General features: G+C 34.9%; 2 protein-coding genes across 30 annotated transcripts in view; both read right to left on the bottom strand.

Annotated features, from left to right (window-relative positions):
- The window catches only part of LOC141376703 (uncharacterized), a 205,706-nt gene that overhangs the window by 61,418 nt on the left and 125,555 nt on the right, over positions 1 to 18,733 (bottom strand). The gene's annotated exons all lie outside the window — the stretch shown is intronic.
- cadpsa (Ca2+-dependent activator protein for secretion a) overlaps positions 1 to 18,733 on the bottom strand; it is a 252,412-nt gene that overhangs the window by 194,185 nt on the left and 39,494 nt on the right. For all 29 annotated transcript variants that reach the window (XM_073916631.1, XM_068224318.2, XM_068224327.2 and 26 more), the window contains exons 3-4: positions 9,505 to 9,618; positions 3,565 to 3,897 (exon numbers count right to left, since the gene is read on the bottom strand). In XM_073916631.1, the coding sequence (XP_073772732.1) occupies positions 3,565 to 3,897; positions 9,505 to 9,618 (447 nt within the window). The remainder of the gene's footprint in view (positions 1 to 3,564; positions 3,898 to 9,504; positions 9,619 to 18,733) is intronic.

Genomic DNA, 18,733 nt, shown 5'->3' with positions numbered 1-18,733 from the left:
TTGGGTTTAGTCATCTTCCTCAAAACCATGAGCCAAAACCAGACCCAGATAATCACATAGTCAAAGCAAAACTTATTCAGACATCTTCATTTCTTGCATTAGCCATAACACATTAACAACAGCACATAACTATTATACAAGGTATATCATGGTTTACAATCAACCAAAAATAATTATGTAATATTTACACAACTATCTTTGATGATCATCCTGAGCCTCAATCACAGCCTGTAGTTTCTGTTGTCAACCAGGGGTGTGACCATTTGGTGTTTCTGTGTGGAGTTTGCATGTTTTTCCCTTTTTCGTGTGGGTTTTCATCCGGTTGCTCCGATTTCCCTCACAGTCCAAAGACATACGCTATAGGTAAATTTGATGTGTGTTTTTTAGACTGGGTTGAGGTTGGAAGGGCATCCATTGCATTAAACATATGCCGGAATAGTTGGTGATTCATTTCGCTTTGGCGACCCCTGATAAATAAGGGACTAAGCCGAAAAAAATAAATGAACAAATGAACCAGGGGTGTGTTTCCAAAAACCATCATTAGCCATTGATTCGGTGTTTCCCGAATCAATCGTTTCCTGTGGTTGCAACTACACCTCTTGAGCTGTAGTTAGAAGCATACCTCTTAGTTGTATACTATTTCAAGTTTTCCCCCTGTGCCCAATTCTTTTCAAACATCCACTTTGGTTATTAATAAAAAAAGTGCTTAAAGATACACTGTAAAAAATTCTGGGTTCCACACAATTCATTTATGTTGTCCAACACAACACAAATCGATTAAGTTTAATTGACACTTTTAACAAATTTATATGGACTGAGCATAAGTTGTCCAAATAAAACTCAAGAATTGTGTAATTCAGCTCATTTTTAATAAGTAGCTTGAAGTTTGTAGCTTTTTGTTTTGTGTGTGTGTGTCTATCTCAAAGTTAATTTTTTACACTTCAGTTTTTGTGAACTTCAGATTAACGATTGTTTTCCCTTCATAGTGCACTCAAAAATTAGTTATGGCATTTTGAACGCAGCCGTGGCTCATACCAGAAGCTATAGGTGACCTATGATTTACAAGCAAAAATCTCCAAAGCTTGTGAAAAGAAAAAATATATAGGATAAGTAAAATTGTTTTAATTTAGTACTGTATATGATTTTATCTGCACGATATAAAACATATAGGCTACAACATTTCTGCAGGGGTTAGAGTGTGTCAGAGTTGTAAAAGTAGACAATAAAAAAAGTATATCTACTTAATAAAAAAATAAAATAAAATAAAATAATAATAATACAATTTCTGAATCTAAATTCAATGTCCAGTGACTCCTGTACCTCAATAAACTTTCCACTGGAAGGGTTTTAGGGCAAGCACGGTGGATACAATTCGAGCCACTTTGAATTGTTATTGCATACACATATACAATTTTCATCCACAAACTTGGCAGCCTGAATACTAACGCTACACTAGTCTATCAACACTTCCTTGTCTAATTAAACAGTTGCTAGGTTATTAACCGGCAAGAGCACCAGCCCCGAACAATAACAATCTCAAAGAAAAGATTCGAAAAATGAATCTTGCATCTTGATGCATACACGGACACAATTTATTAGCTAGGAACAGTAATACACATATCGGTGATCTAGTAGAATTCTGACATATATGAAATACAATATAAATGTGCCTGCGTTTAAAATAATATGGTAAATGTTAGGGATGTCCAGATCCGATCACTTGATCTGAAATCAAGCCAGATGATACGGTTTCAGACTCAATTGGAATTGGACATTACCTCCCGATCAGGTATATATTCAAATTATTTTTACATCTATTTATATATATATATATATATATATATATATTTTTTTTTTTTTACATCTTTATATACTTACTTGACTTCACACAGAAACAGCGTGCCATGACATTACTTTGTTGTAGAGGCGCTATTGGTTAATTGCCGGCAAAACAGAACACGGAAGCAGCTTGAAGCAGAAAGCACAAGTATGTCTGCGGTCTGGAGGTATTATAAAGTTAATGACAACATTGCCATAGCCAACTGTGAGATATGTAAACTTGGGATTGTCTGCCGGGTATGTATGAGGTGCTTTTTGTTTTTATATTGATTTTTTTTTAAATATATTTACTGTTGCACTAAAGTCCCAAAAGTGAAGAATTTATGTTGGTTATTACTTGATTGTTCAAGCTACCTCACAGAAGTGCTCTGTTCGTTAACAAAGTTGTTGAAAGTTAAAATAAGACGAATTAATAAAAAAAAAAAAAGTAACATCCTGGACCTGTTTCTTTACTCCTCTTTATTTTTTGATGTATTATAGATGTATCAGATCGGGTTTCGGTATTGGCAGATACTCAAAATCAAATGACAAATGACTTGGACTCGAAGGTAAAATAAAAACCTGATCGGGACATCCCAAGTAAATATACACTTTTTTTTTTCAAATAACCCAGAACATACAAACATTTATCACTTATAATATACATATGCAAACAATAGTTACACATACTGGAAAGTCCTACATGTAATTATGGAAACAAATAAATAAAAGTAGTTTTTGCATGATTTCACCATATATCTGATTTATAGACTAGATGAGATTCACGGATGTTTTAGCTACTGTAATTGGTTTTATGTTTTAGAATAGCAAATGGAATATTTTCAATAATGTTTGTAAAAGAAATAGAGGCTATATTTGTTCTGTTTACATTGTGGAATTACATATGGAAAACGAATACATGTTTTTACCAAAACTAATATTGGCATTTCTGTGTGGAGTTTGCATATTCTCCTTGGGTTTGCATGGGTTTTCTCAAGATGCTCCGGCTTCCCCCACAGGCCAAAGACATGCGCTATAGGTGAATTGAATTAACTAAATTGGCTGTAGTGTATGTGTGTGAATGAGTGTGTATGGAAGTTTCCCAGTACTGGGTTGCAGCTGGAAGGGCATCCACTGTGTAAAACATATGCTGGATAAGTTAGCTGTTCATTCAACTGTGGTGATCCAAATAAGGAATTAGTAAAGGGACTAAGCCGAAAAGTAAATGATTGAATGAATGAATGAATTAATTAATTAATTAATTAATTAATTAGTTAATGGATTTACTCTAAAGAAGTTATTACTCCGCTCCATTTAGAGCATCATTCTGGACATATTAAGTATAACTATCTGTGACAGAGCAACTATGGTTTTGGAAACACTTGTCACTACATAGTTAATTTCCCAAGCAATACATAGTACTACGGTAGTTCACCTGGGAGTTTTGTCATTGTTTGGGAAATGCATCCCTGATTGATTCAAACATGAACTTCAATATTTTCTCACCATCTTATTGGTTTCCTGTTGGCTTTAGTCACTGTATGAAGATGTTTTGCCAAGAGTATATCACAGTTTACTTCATTTTGCTATGCCCACTTCTTTAAATGAACTATAGTAACTATAGTGAAAAAAAATTACAAACAAATCTGGTGTCTGAATCATTTTTTACTTTGAATCTACATAGCATCCTGCAGCAGAGACGAGCGTGACACTGAAAAGACTTGCATAAAAAAATCTCCTGCTCACCTGACAAGCATTGTACAGCAGCTGGTGCTCGAACTTCTTGATGCCAAGAATCTGCTGGAACATCTCATACAGCTGGTCCTTGCTAAGAATGAGCTCGGAGGCGGCGCTTGCTGTCATGCGCTGCTGGTGTTTGCGTGGGTCTTCTTCTCCCCTGTAGATTGTGTCAAATTTGGCTATCCATGAGCTGAGGACCGTCTCCTTGCTCAAGCCGTCGATCTCGGGTAGGCTGCGGACACGCTTCTCGATGTGCTTTTTGAAGACTTCACGCGAGTCGTTGGCTGAGCATCCACCGCTTTGGACCATGCGGGATACGCGGTCACTTTTGAGGAACACCTGCAATTGGTCAAATAGAAATACTGTTGAAGTACTAATGTACTGATGAAATGGTGAGGTGTAGGGTGCACATTTGCTCAAGATTTATTTTATCAGATTTACAATTCATTGACCAAACATCAAACAGCGTTTTATTAGGATTAATTATATCCTGTCAGTCAAAAAAGGGCAGATAAATGACTAAAGGCAGTTTTTAAGCTCTGAAATGTTGCTCCAGTGGAATTTTTATGTTTATTATTATTATTATTATTATTATTATTAAAGCATATTAATATAAACATCATTAAAAAAGGTAGTTAATGAGTAAAGAATGTCAGCTTGAGTAAAGTTTTTCCTATAGTTGTAACTGAGACTAAGTTTAAAAATTGAGAAAATTAATATTTTAAAAATTGTAATACTGTTTGATATGGCAAAATGCATAAATGTTTATTAAACACTAATATTCAGAAGTTTACATGTGTTTGTTGTCTTCTTACAACCATACGTAGCAAATTTTACAATATACATGTTAAACTAAAAAAAAAGATACATATAAACAGACCTTATGCCATTTCGGGATGGCGCTAAATAAGTTTATAATTTGTATATGATGTATTTTGCATTCTGACGAGCTGTAAACACATGACATGTGGTCACGTAAGGCTGCCTGCTTCACAAAACGTATGAGTTTTCAGTAATAAGTTTAATACAAGCGTAGATAAACTTAAAAACAAGGAGGATCTGTTTTAATCTCACTAGGATATATTGTGGCCAATCAATTACAGCAGGGGGCTCACATATTAATGATCCTGTGTGGAAATTAAGCACTATGTTTTGATTTGATTGGCCTGTTTACAAGAGAACAAGGGAAAAGAATGTCGGCGCTGCTGTGGTACCCTCATAAAAAACAATAGCTGTTTCTCAATATGCGTTCTTGTTTTCTCATATAACGTCCTCATCAACCACCAAAGTTTAGTTCCAATACTGGAGACCGCAAGAACAGAGGATGCATGAAAGAACTCGGATGCATTCTTGAAATCACACTTGAGCGCAGTACTCACTCTTAAAGTCCCAGAAGTCACTCGGCTAAATAAAGAAGAAGGTAGAAGTGAAGCATTTTATATTACTATTTATTAAGAAAGTCCAGAAATAACTTAATAATCTCAGAAGTTTTCCTAAATGAGACGGTAATAGTAAACATTAACACAAAATTGTGTTTCTGTTTATTTGCTGAAATTCATCTTAAAAACAATTTATTTGTATTGTGCAAAGTGTATTTGTTAGGCTTTTGTGCAAAGGTCATGTGATCATTAGGAAGAAGCATCATCTCATTTCTCACAGGACGCATTCTCGGTTCTCATGGTCTTCCGAGTTCATTCTTCTGAAGTAAATTGACAAGACCAGTCTCCATGAGAAGTTCAGGCATGGGCCGATATATGACTCTGGTGGTATTATAACCTTGGATAAAAATATCAAGGTTTCATGATATTATGGTATCGTGATTACTGCTCTAAAAATATATTCTTTTTGAATGGCCGGGTAAAAAAAAAAAATTAAATATCCCTTTGAACACAATATATTTTATTTTGAGAAACATTTGAAATATTTTTCAACATTTAAATTTTATTCATTCATACATTATCTTTTCGGCTTAACTTCTTTTTTAATCTGGGGTCACCACAGCGGAATGAATCGCAAACTTATCCAGCATATGTTTTAAGCAGCGGATGCCCTTCCAGCTGCAACCCATCACTGGGAAACATCCATTCACATTCATTCACACACATACACCATGGAAAATTTTGCCTACCCAATTAACCTATACCAAATGTTTTTGGACTTATGGGGGAAACCGGAGCACCCAGAGGAAACCCACGTCAACACGGGGAGAACATGCAAACTCCACCCAGAAATGCCAACTGACCTAGTTGAGGCTCGAACCAGCGACATTCTTGCTGTGAGGTGATCATGCTACCCACTGCGCCACCATGCAGCCCAACAGTAAACATGCCAGGCTAATTAATTAAATAAATAAAATAAATAATTGATTTCTGATGTTGTCGTTCATTTTAAAAACATTTAAAACAATTCTTTACAATTTAAAACAGCATCTTTGGATATCTTTTCTGCTTGAGATACTTTTGTTAAAAAAAAAAAAAAAACATACATACATAAAAAATTATCTTACATAAACCGTAGGAATGGTTTAACAGAACTTTTTTAAAACCTTGACTTTTCCATAACACAGAATACCCTCAAACCATTTATTGTCCCATGCCTACACATGTCTGCTCTTTTTTGAGAAATTGAGAAACAGCCAATGTTTACCATTCTAAATGATGGGGCCGTGGCTCATCCAATGTTCAACCCCTTGTAGGTCACATTTATTTGATGTTAACACACTGTGATACTGACAATATTATTAAAATATTTAAACTAGTCCATTTTAAAATGTAATTTCTCTTTGCTTCAAACCTGTAGGTTAAGCATCACAACTCCAGTCTTAAGTGTCACATGATCATTCAAAACCTTTTTTTTTTTTTTTCTGTTAATTTGTGGTTAAAGAAACATTTCATATCAGTTTTGAAAACTGTTACACTAAATATTTTTGAAGATGTGCTGAATAGAAAGGTCCAATTAAAAATAATGTATGTCAAATAAATAAATTTGTATATTATTATTATTATTATTATAAAATATGATATGTATATGTTGAACATTAAAGTATACTTCATACATTTGTTTTTGTTTTTTTATCTTCCTGAGCAAAACCATTAGAACAGGAATATGTAACAGTTAAAACATGCATTACCTGATACAACAAATAACAGCTTTACCCTTTTTGACATGTCTTTTTACATGTTGCAGTAAAGGCAAATTATTGCTCAACTGATCAGTCTTAGCAGCCCTAAATGGAACTGTGATCTGAATAAAAAGCCAGACTCAGAAAATCACAAGCCAAGGCTGTTTCTCTCAATTCCAAGCGAAGCAATTTCTCCAAGTTCAAAAGCATTGGCTGCAGGTCAGCGCAACCTTGTTAAACGGCTATCAAGACACTTGAGAAATACTTTGTCCTAAATTAGACAAGATTTTCCCAGTGTAATACAGTGCACAGTAAGGTCCTGATTCATAACAAGACAAAAATCGGTGAGAATCTGGCAGTGCAGGATCAGCCTGACCGTCCGCGGTTGAGTTTAAGGTTATATTTATTTAATAATCCATTCTTTCACTCTTTTTATTTTCTATATTTTCTCTGGCCATTTGCCTTCCGTGTTTTTATCTCAGCTTCAACCTCTCTCCGGTGGATGCAATTCCCTTAACAGGCCTGGATAAGCAGGGGAGATGAGTTGACAGAGAGGGAACATCCAGCACAAATTCAATAAGAGTATCAGGGTTTAATTGAATTGAAAAAGCTGGCTTTGGCTGTGACTGAATACAAAGGCATTTCGCTCATTAGTTTCACCTCATTAAATTACCACCCGTACTGAGACCAATCTCCTTTTTACCCAATACTTCAGTCTGCACAACCATTTATTCCCAACTCACATTTTCTGGGTCATAAAAGACCTCACTTTAAATGCTATTAAAGTTTGTGTCACTTGTGTATCAGAGAGGAAAATTGTAACAATGTTTTAAAGCACTTTATTAAGAGCTGAACTTTCTTTGAACGTTTAACAGATCGATTCCAAATGTTTGTTGATGTATTTAATATATTCAGACATGGATTACTGTGCTCATCAAATCAGAATAAAGCAAACAGCTTAACATTTCTACAATCCCCTTTCAACTGCATTATATTAATGGGAAAGATGAGGGATCAGTTAGACATCCTACAAGGTAAACCACATATTCCAAACTAAGCCTTTTTAGCACAGGTATATTCAAATACACATGTAACAGCATAAATATAATGTGATTTAATGTTGAGCCAAGTAACTTACTCTCTTGTTTGTCTTGTGTTTTTAACTCACATTCAGCTTTAATCAACAGACACTACGAGCTCTATTTTAATTATCTAGGCGCAAAGCCTAAAGCGCATGGCGCAGAAGCATTAAAGGCGTGTCCGAATAAATAAATAAATGAGCAATAATACCAAAGTGTGGTCAAAAAACTTAGATATATTCAAGCACAGGCCTTATTCCTATGCCCCATATGGTGATGCATACGTTTCTAAAAGCCAACATGTGAACAAATCTAAAAGTATAACTAACGCACTCTGTGCTGGATTTAAAACAAGCTTTTACTTGGTCAATGGAGCGATTTATTTCAGTTCCTCAAAATAGCAACGCATCAACAATGCGCCTTAACACACCTCCTTTTTTGATCAGCACACCCAAAAGTCCACAAAGTGGTGCAAATGGATTTGCTATTTAGACAACGTGGCACAAAACATGAAAAGTACTGTTGTTTTGGTCTGAAAATAGCAACAAATCGCACTAAACACATCTTGCGCCTTATTATGTTGTGCATATGAGACCCAATGGCTTTAATCTTTATAATGACACTTGCAATATTAAACAACAGATTTTTATTACTTTTTTGTACATTTTCTTTTGCAAAAATACCTAATTGCTACTCTATTTCAATCCAATTTTATGAGTAAAATATGGATAAATTCAACCAATATTTTTAAAAGTTTGATCAAAAATGTAGCCTAATGGTTGGGCTTGTACCCATATTTTGGTTAAAATAACTCACTAACTTTACTGTTCTGTGAAAAAAGTCCTGTACTGATTATGCTACAAAAGGTTAATGGAGTTAATAAAACTAATAGAATTAATGTAAATAATCTCAATTTCAAAATAACAGATCACTCTAAAATGGTGCACTGTACTTCTGTTATATTTTTGTAAAACATGCAAAAGTACTGGTTCATTAAGTGGAAAAAAAATTACACTTAAATAAAGTGAATCAACTCATATTTTTGCAGCAACCAGATTGAATGAACTGTGAATTCTCTTTTTAGCTTACTCTCGAGGAATGGATTAACCTTCTGCACTTTCTTTTATCTCATCATAACCCACTGTTCAAACGTTTTAATATAAAAACAGTATAAACGTAAAAATGTTATTGTTTTATAAAAATAGATTTTGTTTTCCATCAGTAATTGATTCTTTATTTTTTTATGAACAAATTAAACTTATCAAAACTGACAAGAATTGTTTTAACTACATGTTTAAAACGTTTAAATTAGTTTTAGATTAAGATCTGATAACATTTCTTCCTAATTTAAAATAAAAATATTGTCATTTAGGGCATTTTTGGTATTCAGAAAATAGAAATTAGTCAGACTGTTTGCAAAAACATTACATAAAATTGACATTTTTGACATAAATGACAATTTTATTTTAAATATGAGAAAATAAATGATCTAGCCTTTTTCGAAAAAACTTTTTTTTAGTTCTTTCTATTTATTTTTTACCACAGCTATATAATAAATACAGTCTTTCTTGAGTTTAGGAATCTTCTATTAAAAACACACAGAAACGCTCTTTCAATTTAGTAAACATCTTTTTTGATGACATTATACAAGGTTTGCGTGCAAAGGATTTTATCGAAAGAAGAATTGGTTTGAGATCCAGTGCAAGTCCAGACTTGTTGCGTTGATGAATAAAATTGAAGCCAAACCTCATAGTAGCTTTGGACTGCATTGATGAAGGCCTCATCGGCTACAATCTGAGTGTCTCCATTGAGAAAGGCCTGGAAACGCTCTTTCACTGTTTGAAGATGCTGCTTGCTGATCTGAGAAGAGAAATCATCGGAGAGAGAGACAGATTTTCATTTATTATGTATACAATGTGACACCAAAAAAAAGAAAAAACTATTAAAAACTTTAAAGAATCCAGATGTTTCTTATCATTTACTCACTCTCAAGTTTTCAAGTTATACATTTATTTCTTCTGTTATTATTGTTATCTGATATTATGAAGAATGCTGGAAAACCGGTAATCACTGACATCCACAGTATAGGAACAGAAACTATTATGCAAGTAAATGGCTGCTGCTTTCCAACATTCTTAAATAAATATTTTGTGTTAAAGAGAATAAAGTAACTCATAAAGGTTTGAAACATGGAGAATTTTTGAGTGAACTAAACATTCGCAAACAGAATTGCAAATATTGTGTGGCTGGAACTACACCTCTAGACCTGTGGTTAGAAGAAGAGTTCCTCATTGTCCTATTCTGAGTTATCCACCTTTTATTCTATTCTTTTGCAGCTCCTCACGATCCACTTTAAAGGATTTTGAAAGCTTAAGGTTGTTTTGTTCACTTTTTGTCATTTGTTTTCAAAGATATTCTTATTGCAATTGGTTTTATTCTTAACATCAATAATTGTGCTCTCTTGGTAGTGCACTCACATAACTTTAAGCATTTTGAACACAGGCATGGCACAAGAAGAAAACTACAAGTTGAAATCTCACTTAAAACATTTCTAAAGCTTGTAAAAACAAACATGTAATTGATATTTATGTACACACTGAAAATGAATCTATATATATAATCTCTGCCACATTTTTGCAGTTGTTTGAGTATGTCAAAATTATAAAAGTAATTCATTAAAAAAAAAACAGCACTTCTGTAAAATTTTATTCTATGAAACCAAATTAATTTCTTAGACAACAAAAGAAATTACATCATTGTTTGACCATATATAGGAAAGCTTCAATTAAGAATGCAAGGAAAAAGAATGCAAGCAAGTGTTTAAAAAATATTATCGGTACAAAAAAGCATCCATTGTGCATGTGAATTGTTACTAAAGCAGTTGTTACTTCAACATCATTAGAACGTAATAATAATAATAATAATAATAATAATATTGTATTTATATAGTGCATTTTTTTGTACTTAAGACAGATTTTGGAGAAATCTCTTTATTTACCACCATTGTGCAACCTTTTTCCATGTGGTCTTCCATCCAGGTACTAACCAAGTGCGCAGTCCTGTTAAACCCAATAGTATCTAGCTGCAGACATACACATGCCGTTCAGACACATGCACTCAATAGAGCTAGTGACATCACATTGAGGCGTAGGGTTAGGGCTGGGGTTAGGTGTATGCATTAAAAGCATTGCATGCAATATACACCTTTGTTAACTTCAGTGGGCACCATGTGAGAGCTACAGAAAGCCATAGCTAGCATTACAGAAATCTTATGTTTTAACTTACATAGTTCAAATGAGGGATCAGGTAAACACTTGTGAGTTTATTTACCAAACAATGCATCCTACTATGGTAATTGTGTGGGAAACGTACCCCAGGGGTGAAATTCACAAAGCCATTGAGAAATTTCAAAATATATTTTTCAAGACGTTTGGAAGAATGTTCCAGGGTGTGGTTTTCTTAAGTTCTAAAATTCTAGAGAAGTTGTTTCACTCTTGTTTGTGCCCAAAGAAAGGCCTGTTGAAAGGATTATGTGATTTATAATTATATCTTGCCAAAGGTTTACTCATCTTTCTGCACTCCTTGGTTTCTGTTTGACTTGAGTTGTTTATTTGAATTTAGACAGGTAATTTTTGACTTTTCTAAAGCATAAATACCATAATATGTCTACATATATTTAAGAAACATGCTAATTGAACATTCTTGTTTATCTGAAAAACAATGCTAAATTCAGATATCCTGCTTTGAAATGTGCATAACGAGCCAGAATGTCTGTCTTTGTTTTGGTCCCTTTAACCAGCCCAATGTCAGTTTAGCCAATTATATTTCAGCACCTTATGTTGCCTTGGTGGAAAACAGCATACTTCATTTAGTCAGTCAGGGACGCTCTAAAAGTATGTGCCCACAACCAAAATGCAACCTCTGGTGGACAGTAACAGCCTCCAAAATGAGACACAGATTCAGAGTTTCACATAAGGTGGTTATTAATTAGCAAATAATATAAATATTACAAACGTAAACATTAGGTGAGGAGGTTACATTGTAACCCCATGTACATTGAAAAAAGTGTTGCATGCAGAACTGTTGCAAACAATTTATTTGTGTTGAATTTAAACAAACAAATTAAATTGAGTAATTTGTTTCTTTAAATTCAACACAATTAAATTGTTTACAGCCACTTAACTTAAAAAAATAGTAAATCCAAGGAATCATATTTGAATAATTTTTTTTCAGTGTACTAAAAACAGGCTACGTGACGAGATATGCAGTGATCAGCAATTTTGCTGCTTGCACTAGATGAAACATGACAGAAATTTAAATACAGCCATTCAGAAGCACAGAATAGTGCACTTACTGCACTCCAACGAAATGGTAAGGTTTCTAATCTAATTAATACATATTTAACCTCAGTTAACATTATTAAATGTACATGAATCACTGATATGTGTTGGTTTACACAAAGTCACAGTTCTATCATTGAATTCCAAACAGTTTATTTTATTTTCAAGATCTGAGGTAAACTATCTGCTGCTTCAGATACTGCTTCAGCAGTATGGCAACAAATGTAATGTAAAACTGCAATTAAACACATTATTAGCATTTAACACTGAATAAAGAACATGAGGTGTAACTGTCCTGAGGTGATCAATTTTCTGTTGTAATAAATAGAAGCCGCTATACTAAAATATAAATTAAAGTTAGAACCAAACTCCTTTTAATATGGAAAATATTGCCGTTACTTTTTTTTTTTTAAAAAACACGACTTAAATCAGCCTTTAGCCTCAATGATCAGGCACACTTTTGTTGATGCAGTCAATCTGGCAAACTTTCGCTTGTGTGTTTTGAACCAGGAGAGCAATATCTAGGTCAACCACTGGGTGTCAAACTTTTAAACAAACATCTTTAAAATAACCTCAGTGCTCACAACAGGTCTGCCATTAAAGATTTAATTTACTGAAAACAATATATATTTTTTTTTAATCTCTAGCTGTATTTTTAAAAATCAGTTTCCACATGAAGAATGAATAGAGCTTTTACTTTCCTGAGCCTAACTATTCTGTATTTTTGCCACCTGCAACTTTAAATGCTTGCCTTGAACTTAAAGCAAAGTTCACAAACAAACAAAACATTTTTTTAACCATTTACACACGCTAAAGTGATCCCAAACTAAATTAAAGTTTCTTTCTTCTGTTGAACACAAACTAATATATTCCAAAGAATTTGGAAAAGGGCATTTGGGAAAAAAAAGAATCTGGAAAAAGGTAGTCATCAACATTTATAGTGTAGTGGGGTGGTAGGGGTGGTGGAGTACTTCAGAATTGAAAGGCTGCTTTTCATCAATTGCTCAACAGATGAAAGAAACCCAGCAGGTTTGTAACAATGGTGTAAATAACAGTAGAATGGATTTAAAGCAGAAAGAATTGGCTTGTAATGTTTGCATCAAAAATCAGTTTTTTTGGGGGGGTGTTGTGAAAGTTATTTTAGAGGTGTTGTGGACTTGGAATAAATTTTAAAACTATACCTTTATATGTTGTGAACAGGTCTTTAAGCATGCTTTTAATACATTGCCTTTTGGAATAAATATTGTACAGAAACAATGTACTTGTGTACATGTCACAAGTTTTATACAATTTTCTTCTGTAAGAGCAAAAATGTTTCATTATTCGGCCCCCAAAGTATTACGCAGCAAATGTTCTGTTTGACTCATTCAATGGAAGATGGAATAAGTTTTCATCCTTGACCTAAGATCAGCCTGACTTTTATTACTGTTAAAATTAAAGTTACATGACGAGGTGAATACGGCCTTCGCTTATGACACATAATGGCAACAGACTTCTTTTCCCACTAAATATAAGACCTCTTGCCAATTTCAAATCGAAAAACAGATAGTATTTCAGCCAAGAGGCCACATAAAACCTCTAGACATCTGAAAGTGAGAAACACTGCCCATCTGAAACACATCTTGGATGTAGGCTGGATCTGCAATAATGTGAAACAAACATCTACATCACAATGACTGTCCATAAAGTGCTGCAGCTTCTAATGATTTTTTCAGCGTTTTATCAATATCCAATGATGCACTTTGTTTTGAAGCTTGGCTTTTTAACAGTTAAGCCTTCTCGTTTCGGTTTTCAGAGCTTAGCCGGCGTTCATGTTCTATTTGTGAAACTGGTGTTCTCCACTTCACTTGTATTCACAAAACACAAATTATTAAGAGGATGTGAGCCTTCAAAAATCTCTCATCTCATAACCAAGTCAGTGAATTGATAATTATAGAGCTTATCCTGTCTTCCTGTCTTCCTCTGTTTGTTAGCTCGATTTTTTGTGCCGTAAGAAGTTAACAGTAAAACAATACATTCAATAAAATAAATCGGCTTTATTGAAAAGTTACAAATATTAATGAGTTTTTGTGCATAAAAGAAAGTTCTGGATGAAACAATTGCATATGATTCATCATACAGTAAAAATAACATATTGACAATAGCATGGGTGACTCATCGCTTGGTCCTTTGTGGTACAATGAAGGTTAGTTACACGATTGGCCAGGTTACCTTGATATAAGTGGTCAAAAAAAAAGGAAAGATAGAAATTATATTACGCTGGTTGTAAAATGCCTGCCGCTTGATACATACAACCTGACATAACCTGAAATGTTCAAAAGAACATGAAGTAATGAAAGGTTACTTCAGACCATTGTTCTAAAGCATTATGGGTAATAGTATATAATTAATGCCACTCACATACCATTTTAACACTAAAATGAGACATTTTTAGGTGCAACAGGATATTCGTTGAGAAAAACATATGATTAGAACTGGAAATGTGTTATTCTGATTTATAATTATATATAAGGGTCAAATATGGGATTGAAATAATAAAAGTGTTATACTGCCTTAAATGTGTTCTTATCTCTACAATAGAATTTGTCCTGTTCAAGTCTATTTCCTCTTTGATGACAAATTAATGACTATCATATATTTACTACCATGGCACATACACTCACTGGCCACTTTATTAGGTACACCTGTCCAACAGGATGGTTTGAGTATTTTAGAAACTGCTGATCTCCTAGGATTTTCACAACCAGCCACAACCATCTCTAGAGTTTCCAGAGACTGGTCCAAAATGAGTAAATGTCCAGTGAGTGGCAGTTCTGTGGGCTCAAATGCCTTGTTGATGCCAGAAGTCAGAGGAGAATGGCCAGACTGAATCCAGATGATAGAAAGGCAACAGTAACTCAAATAACCACTTGTTACAACCAAGGTATGCAGAAGAGCATCTCTGAACGCACAACACATTGAACCTTGAGGCAGACGGGTTACAGCAGCAGAAGACCATAGCGGGTGTCACTCCTGTCAGCTAACAGGAAACTGAGGCGACAATTCACAAAGGCTCCCCAAAAGTAGACAAAGATTTGAAAAAAAAATGGTTTGATGAGTTTCAATTTCTGCTGCGACATTCAGATGGTAGGGTCAGAATTTGGCATCAACAGTATGAAAGTATGGATTCATCTTGCCTTGTATCAACGGTTCAGGCTGGTGGTGGTGGTGTAATGGTGTGGGGGATATTTTCTTGGCACACTTTGGGCTCATTAGTACAAATTAAGCATTGTGTCAACACCACAGCCTACCTGAGTATTGTTGCTGACCATGTCCATCCCTTTATGACCACAGTGTACTCATCTACTGATGGCTACTTCCAGCGGAATAACGTGCCATGTCATAAAGCGTGAATCATCTCCGACTGGTTTCTTGAACATAACAATGAGTTCACTGTATTCAAATAGCCTCCACAGTCACCAGAACTCAATCCAATAGAGCATCTTTCAGATGTGGTGGAACGGGAGATTCACATCATGTGCAGCTGACAAATCTACAGCAACTGCTTGATGCTGTCATGTGTATGTGGACCAAAATCTCTGAGGAATATTTCCAGTACCTTGTTGAATATATACAACGGTGGATTAAGGCAGTTCTGAAGGCAAAGGAGGGTCCAACCCGGTACTAGTAAGGTGTACCTAATAAAGTAGCCAGTGAGTGTAATGTTGAATGCCGTTCAGCATACAGATATCAAAAAACATTTTGTCAGGCATTTTTAGAAAAAGAAATCGTTGATAAAAAGACTATTTAAGGATCACAGTGAAGTTCCAAAATACTAATTAATTGTCATTTTATATCTTCAAAGCACTCTGTCAGCAAGACATTTTTTAATCATGCCGATATAATAATACAATTTATTATGACTACTTATGTCCGCATTCTTCAGTTCGCAAGCAGAGTGAACATCAAAGCTCAAAGTGTGTGTATTTTATTCACAGACTGTCATAACATTTGCATCTGTGCAGTGCTTTTGTCAGAAATAATGTTTGCATAATGTGAATCAAGAACAAGACGGGCCAGTTTCCCATTCGCTGTAATGTGTTTTTACTGCGTTCACCACTCAACACGCTACATCTGTTTACCTCCAGAGAAAATGGCACACCCTGATGATGCTATTTTCCTTTGAAAATGTAAATTCTTAATTATTAACGAAGCACATCTAGTGAGAGGCACCACTCAGTCAATGTGCTTGCATAAACTCCATATCAGATGAATGACACAGATAGAGAAACATCATGTGGATCTATTTTGTGATATATGGATTAATTATTGTTATGTATTTTTAAAAAAATGAAACGGCAGCTAATTGTGACATACATTTAAATATATTAAGCTGTTTAAAAGGCTTCATATAAACTATTGCTATTAAAAGAGTATGTAAAAGAATAGAGAGAATGTGAATGTGTTATAGAACTGATAGCACTGGAATACAGGGTGACAGGTTTTTTAAAGGCAGAAGGGAAAAAGATAAACATCTGTTTGCTATATCCTGTTTTTTGGGCATATTGTAACACATATATTTATATGTTTCATTATTTTTAGCAAAGAAAGAAAGAAAGAAAGAAAGAAAGAAAGAAAGAAAGAAAGAAAGAAAGAAAGAAAGAAAGAAAGAAAGAAAGAAAACTTTTTTCATTGCACTATAAATAAGATTAACCGTCGCCCTAGTCTCAGGTCAAGAGCATTCTGAAGCAGGTTTTCATTCAGAATGTCTCTGTTCATTTTTCCCTCTATCCTGACTAGTCTTCCTGCTGTTGAAAAACATCCCCACAACATGATGCTGCCATCACCATGCTTCACTGCTATTAGCCTAGTGATAAGCTGTGCCTAATTTTGTCCAAACGTAACGCCTGGCTTTCACTCCAGAGTTCAATATAAGTCTCATCAGACCAGAGAATTTTATTTTTTATCGTCTGAGAGTCCTTCAGATGGCTTTTGGCAAATTCCAGGCGGCTTCAGTAAAGTAGAGGTAGAGTGGCTTCAGTCTGACCACTCCACCATACAGACCTGATTGGTGGATTGCTGCACAGATAGTTGTCCTTCTCTAAGGTTATCCTCACTCCACAGAAGAATGCTGGAGCTCAAACAGAGTGACCATCAGGTTATTGATCACCTCCCTGACTAATGCCCTTCTCCCCTGATTACTCAGCTTAGATGGCTGGCCAGCTCTAGGAATAGTCCTGGTGGTTCCAAACATCTTCCACTTACGGATGATGGAGGCCACTGTGCTCATTGGAACTTTCAGAGCAGCAGAAATTTTTCTGTAACCTTCCCCAGCCTTGTGACTCGAGACAATCCTGTCTCAGAGGTCTACAGATAACCCTTTGTCTTCATGCTTGGTTTGTGCTTTGACATGCACTGTCAACTCTGGAACCTTATATAGTCAGGTGTATCCCTTTTCAAATTAAATCCAATCAACTGAATTTACCACAGGTAAACTCCAATTAAGCTGCTAAAACATCCCAAGACTGATCAGTGGAAACAGAATGTACCTGCGCTCAATTTAGAGCTTCACGGCAAAGGCTATATGAATACTTCTGTACTTTCAGGTTTTGTTTTTTTTTTTATTAAATTTGCAAGAATTTCAAAAAAAAAAATTTCACATTGTCATCATTGGGTATTGTGTGTCAAATGTTGAGGAAATAAATGAATTTAATCTATTTTGGAATAAGGCTGTAACATAAAAAAAAAAATGTGGAAAAAGTGAAGCGCTATAAATACTTTCCGGATGCACTGTATGTTTGTGAATGAGTGTGTTTGGGTGTTTCCCAGTGATGGGTTGCAGATGAAAAGGCTTCCGCTACATAATACATATGTTGGATAGGTTGGCGGTTCATTCCACCGTGGCGACCCCTGTTTAATAAAGGGACTAAGCCAAAAAGAAAGTGAATGAATGAAAGAATGAATGAGAACAACCCAACATCATTGCATTTTGTTATTTAGTGTTTAATTAATTTATAAATTTCTGCAAGTTTTGTTTAATCCCCCAATGGTGGTTAGGTTTAGGGGTGGGGTTTTGACATGCCTTCTTTCAATAATGGTATTTATTTGTACACATGAAATTGTATGTATTGGAACAAATTAGACAAATTTTTTGGCAATATGTTTAATAGTTGCATTTCCTTGTGAGATCAGGCTAGAAAGACATGCAGTAATCTGCTTGCAGTTTCTTGTTCATTTAGTCAGCCTCTCCTGAACACAAGCATGCGCACTGTGAATTGTTAATCAAAGGATCAATGTAAACGTGATTTCCTTTTTATTTCACCATTGATTTAACTCAATGAGATGCTGCATTTAGTTAATTCTCTTTTGTTTGCCACACCTGACCAGTAAACAGCAGCAGGCCTTTGATATGTTAGTGTGCGCAGGGTCTCAAACCATATGCTCCCTGTGTTCAGCATGTATGTGTGTGTGTGTGAGTGATGGACATCCTTTTAAAACCCAGGTGTTCCTCCTCATTGAGTGTGTTGGCATGGTCACCGAGCACACATGAACACACCCCTTACCCCATTATCCCCTCTCAGGTTATCAAGCAGGATGACCTCATAACTATAAGAGGCAGCTGCATTAGCTCTCTTACTCCCCTGCTAACTGCACGA

Source organism: Danio rerio, chromosome 11, assembly GCF_049306965.1.
Source record: "Danio rerio strain Tuebingen ecotype United States chromosome 11, GRCz12tu, whole genome shotgun sequence".
Taxonomy (NCBI): domain Eukaryota; kingdom Metazoa; phylum Chordata; class Actinopteri; order Cypriniformes; family Danionidae; genus Danio; species Danio rerio.
This window is presented reverse-complemented; position numbering and strand designations above follow the sequence as displayed.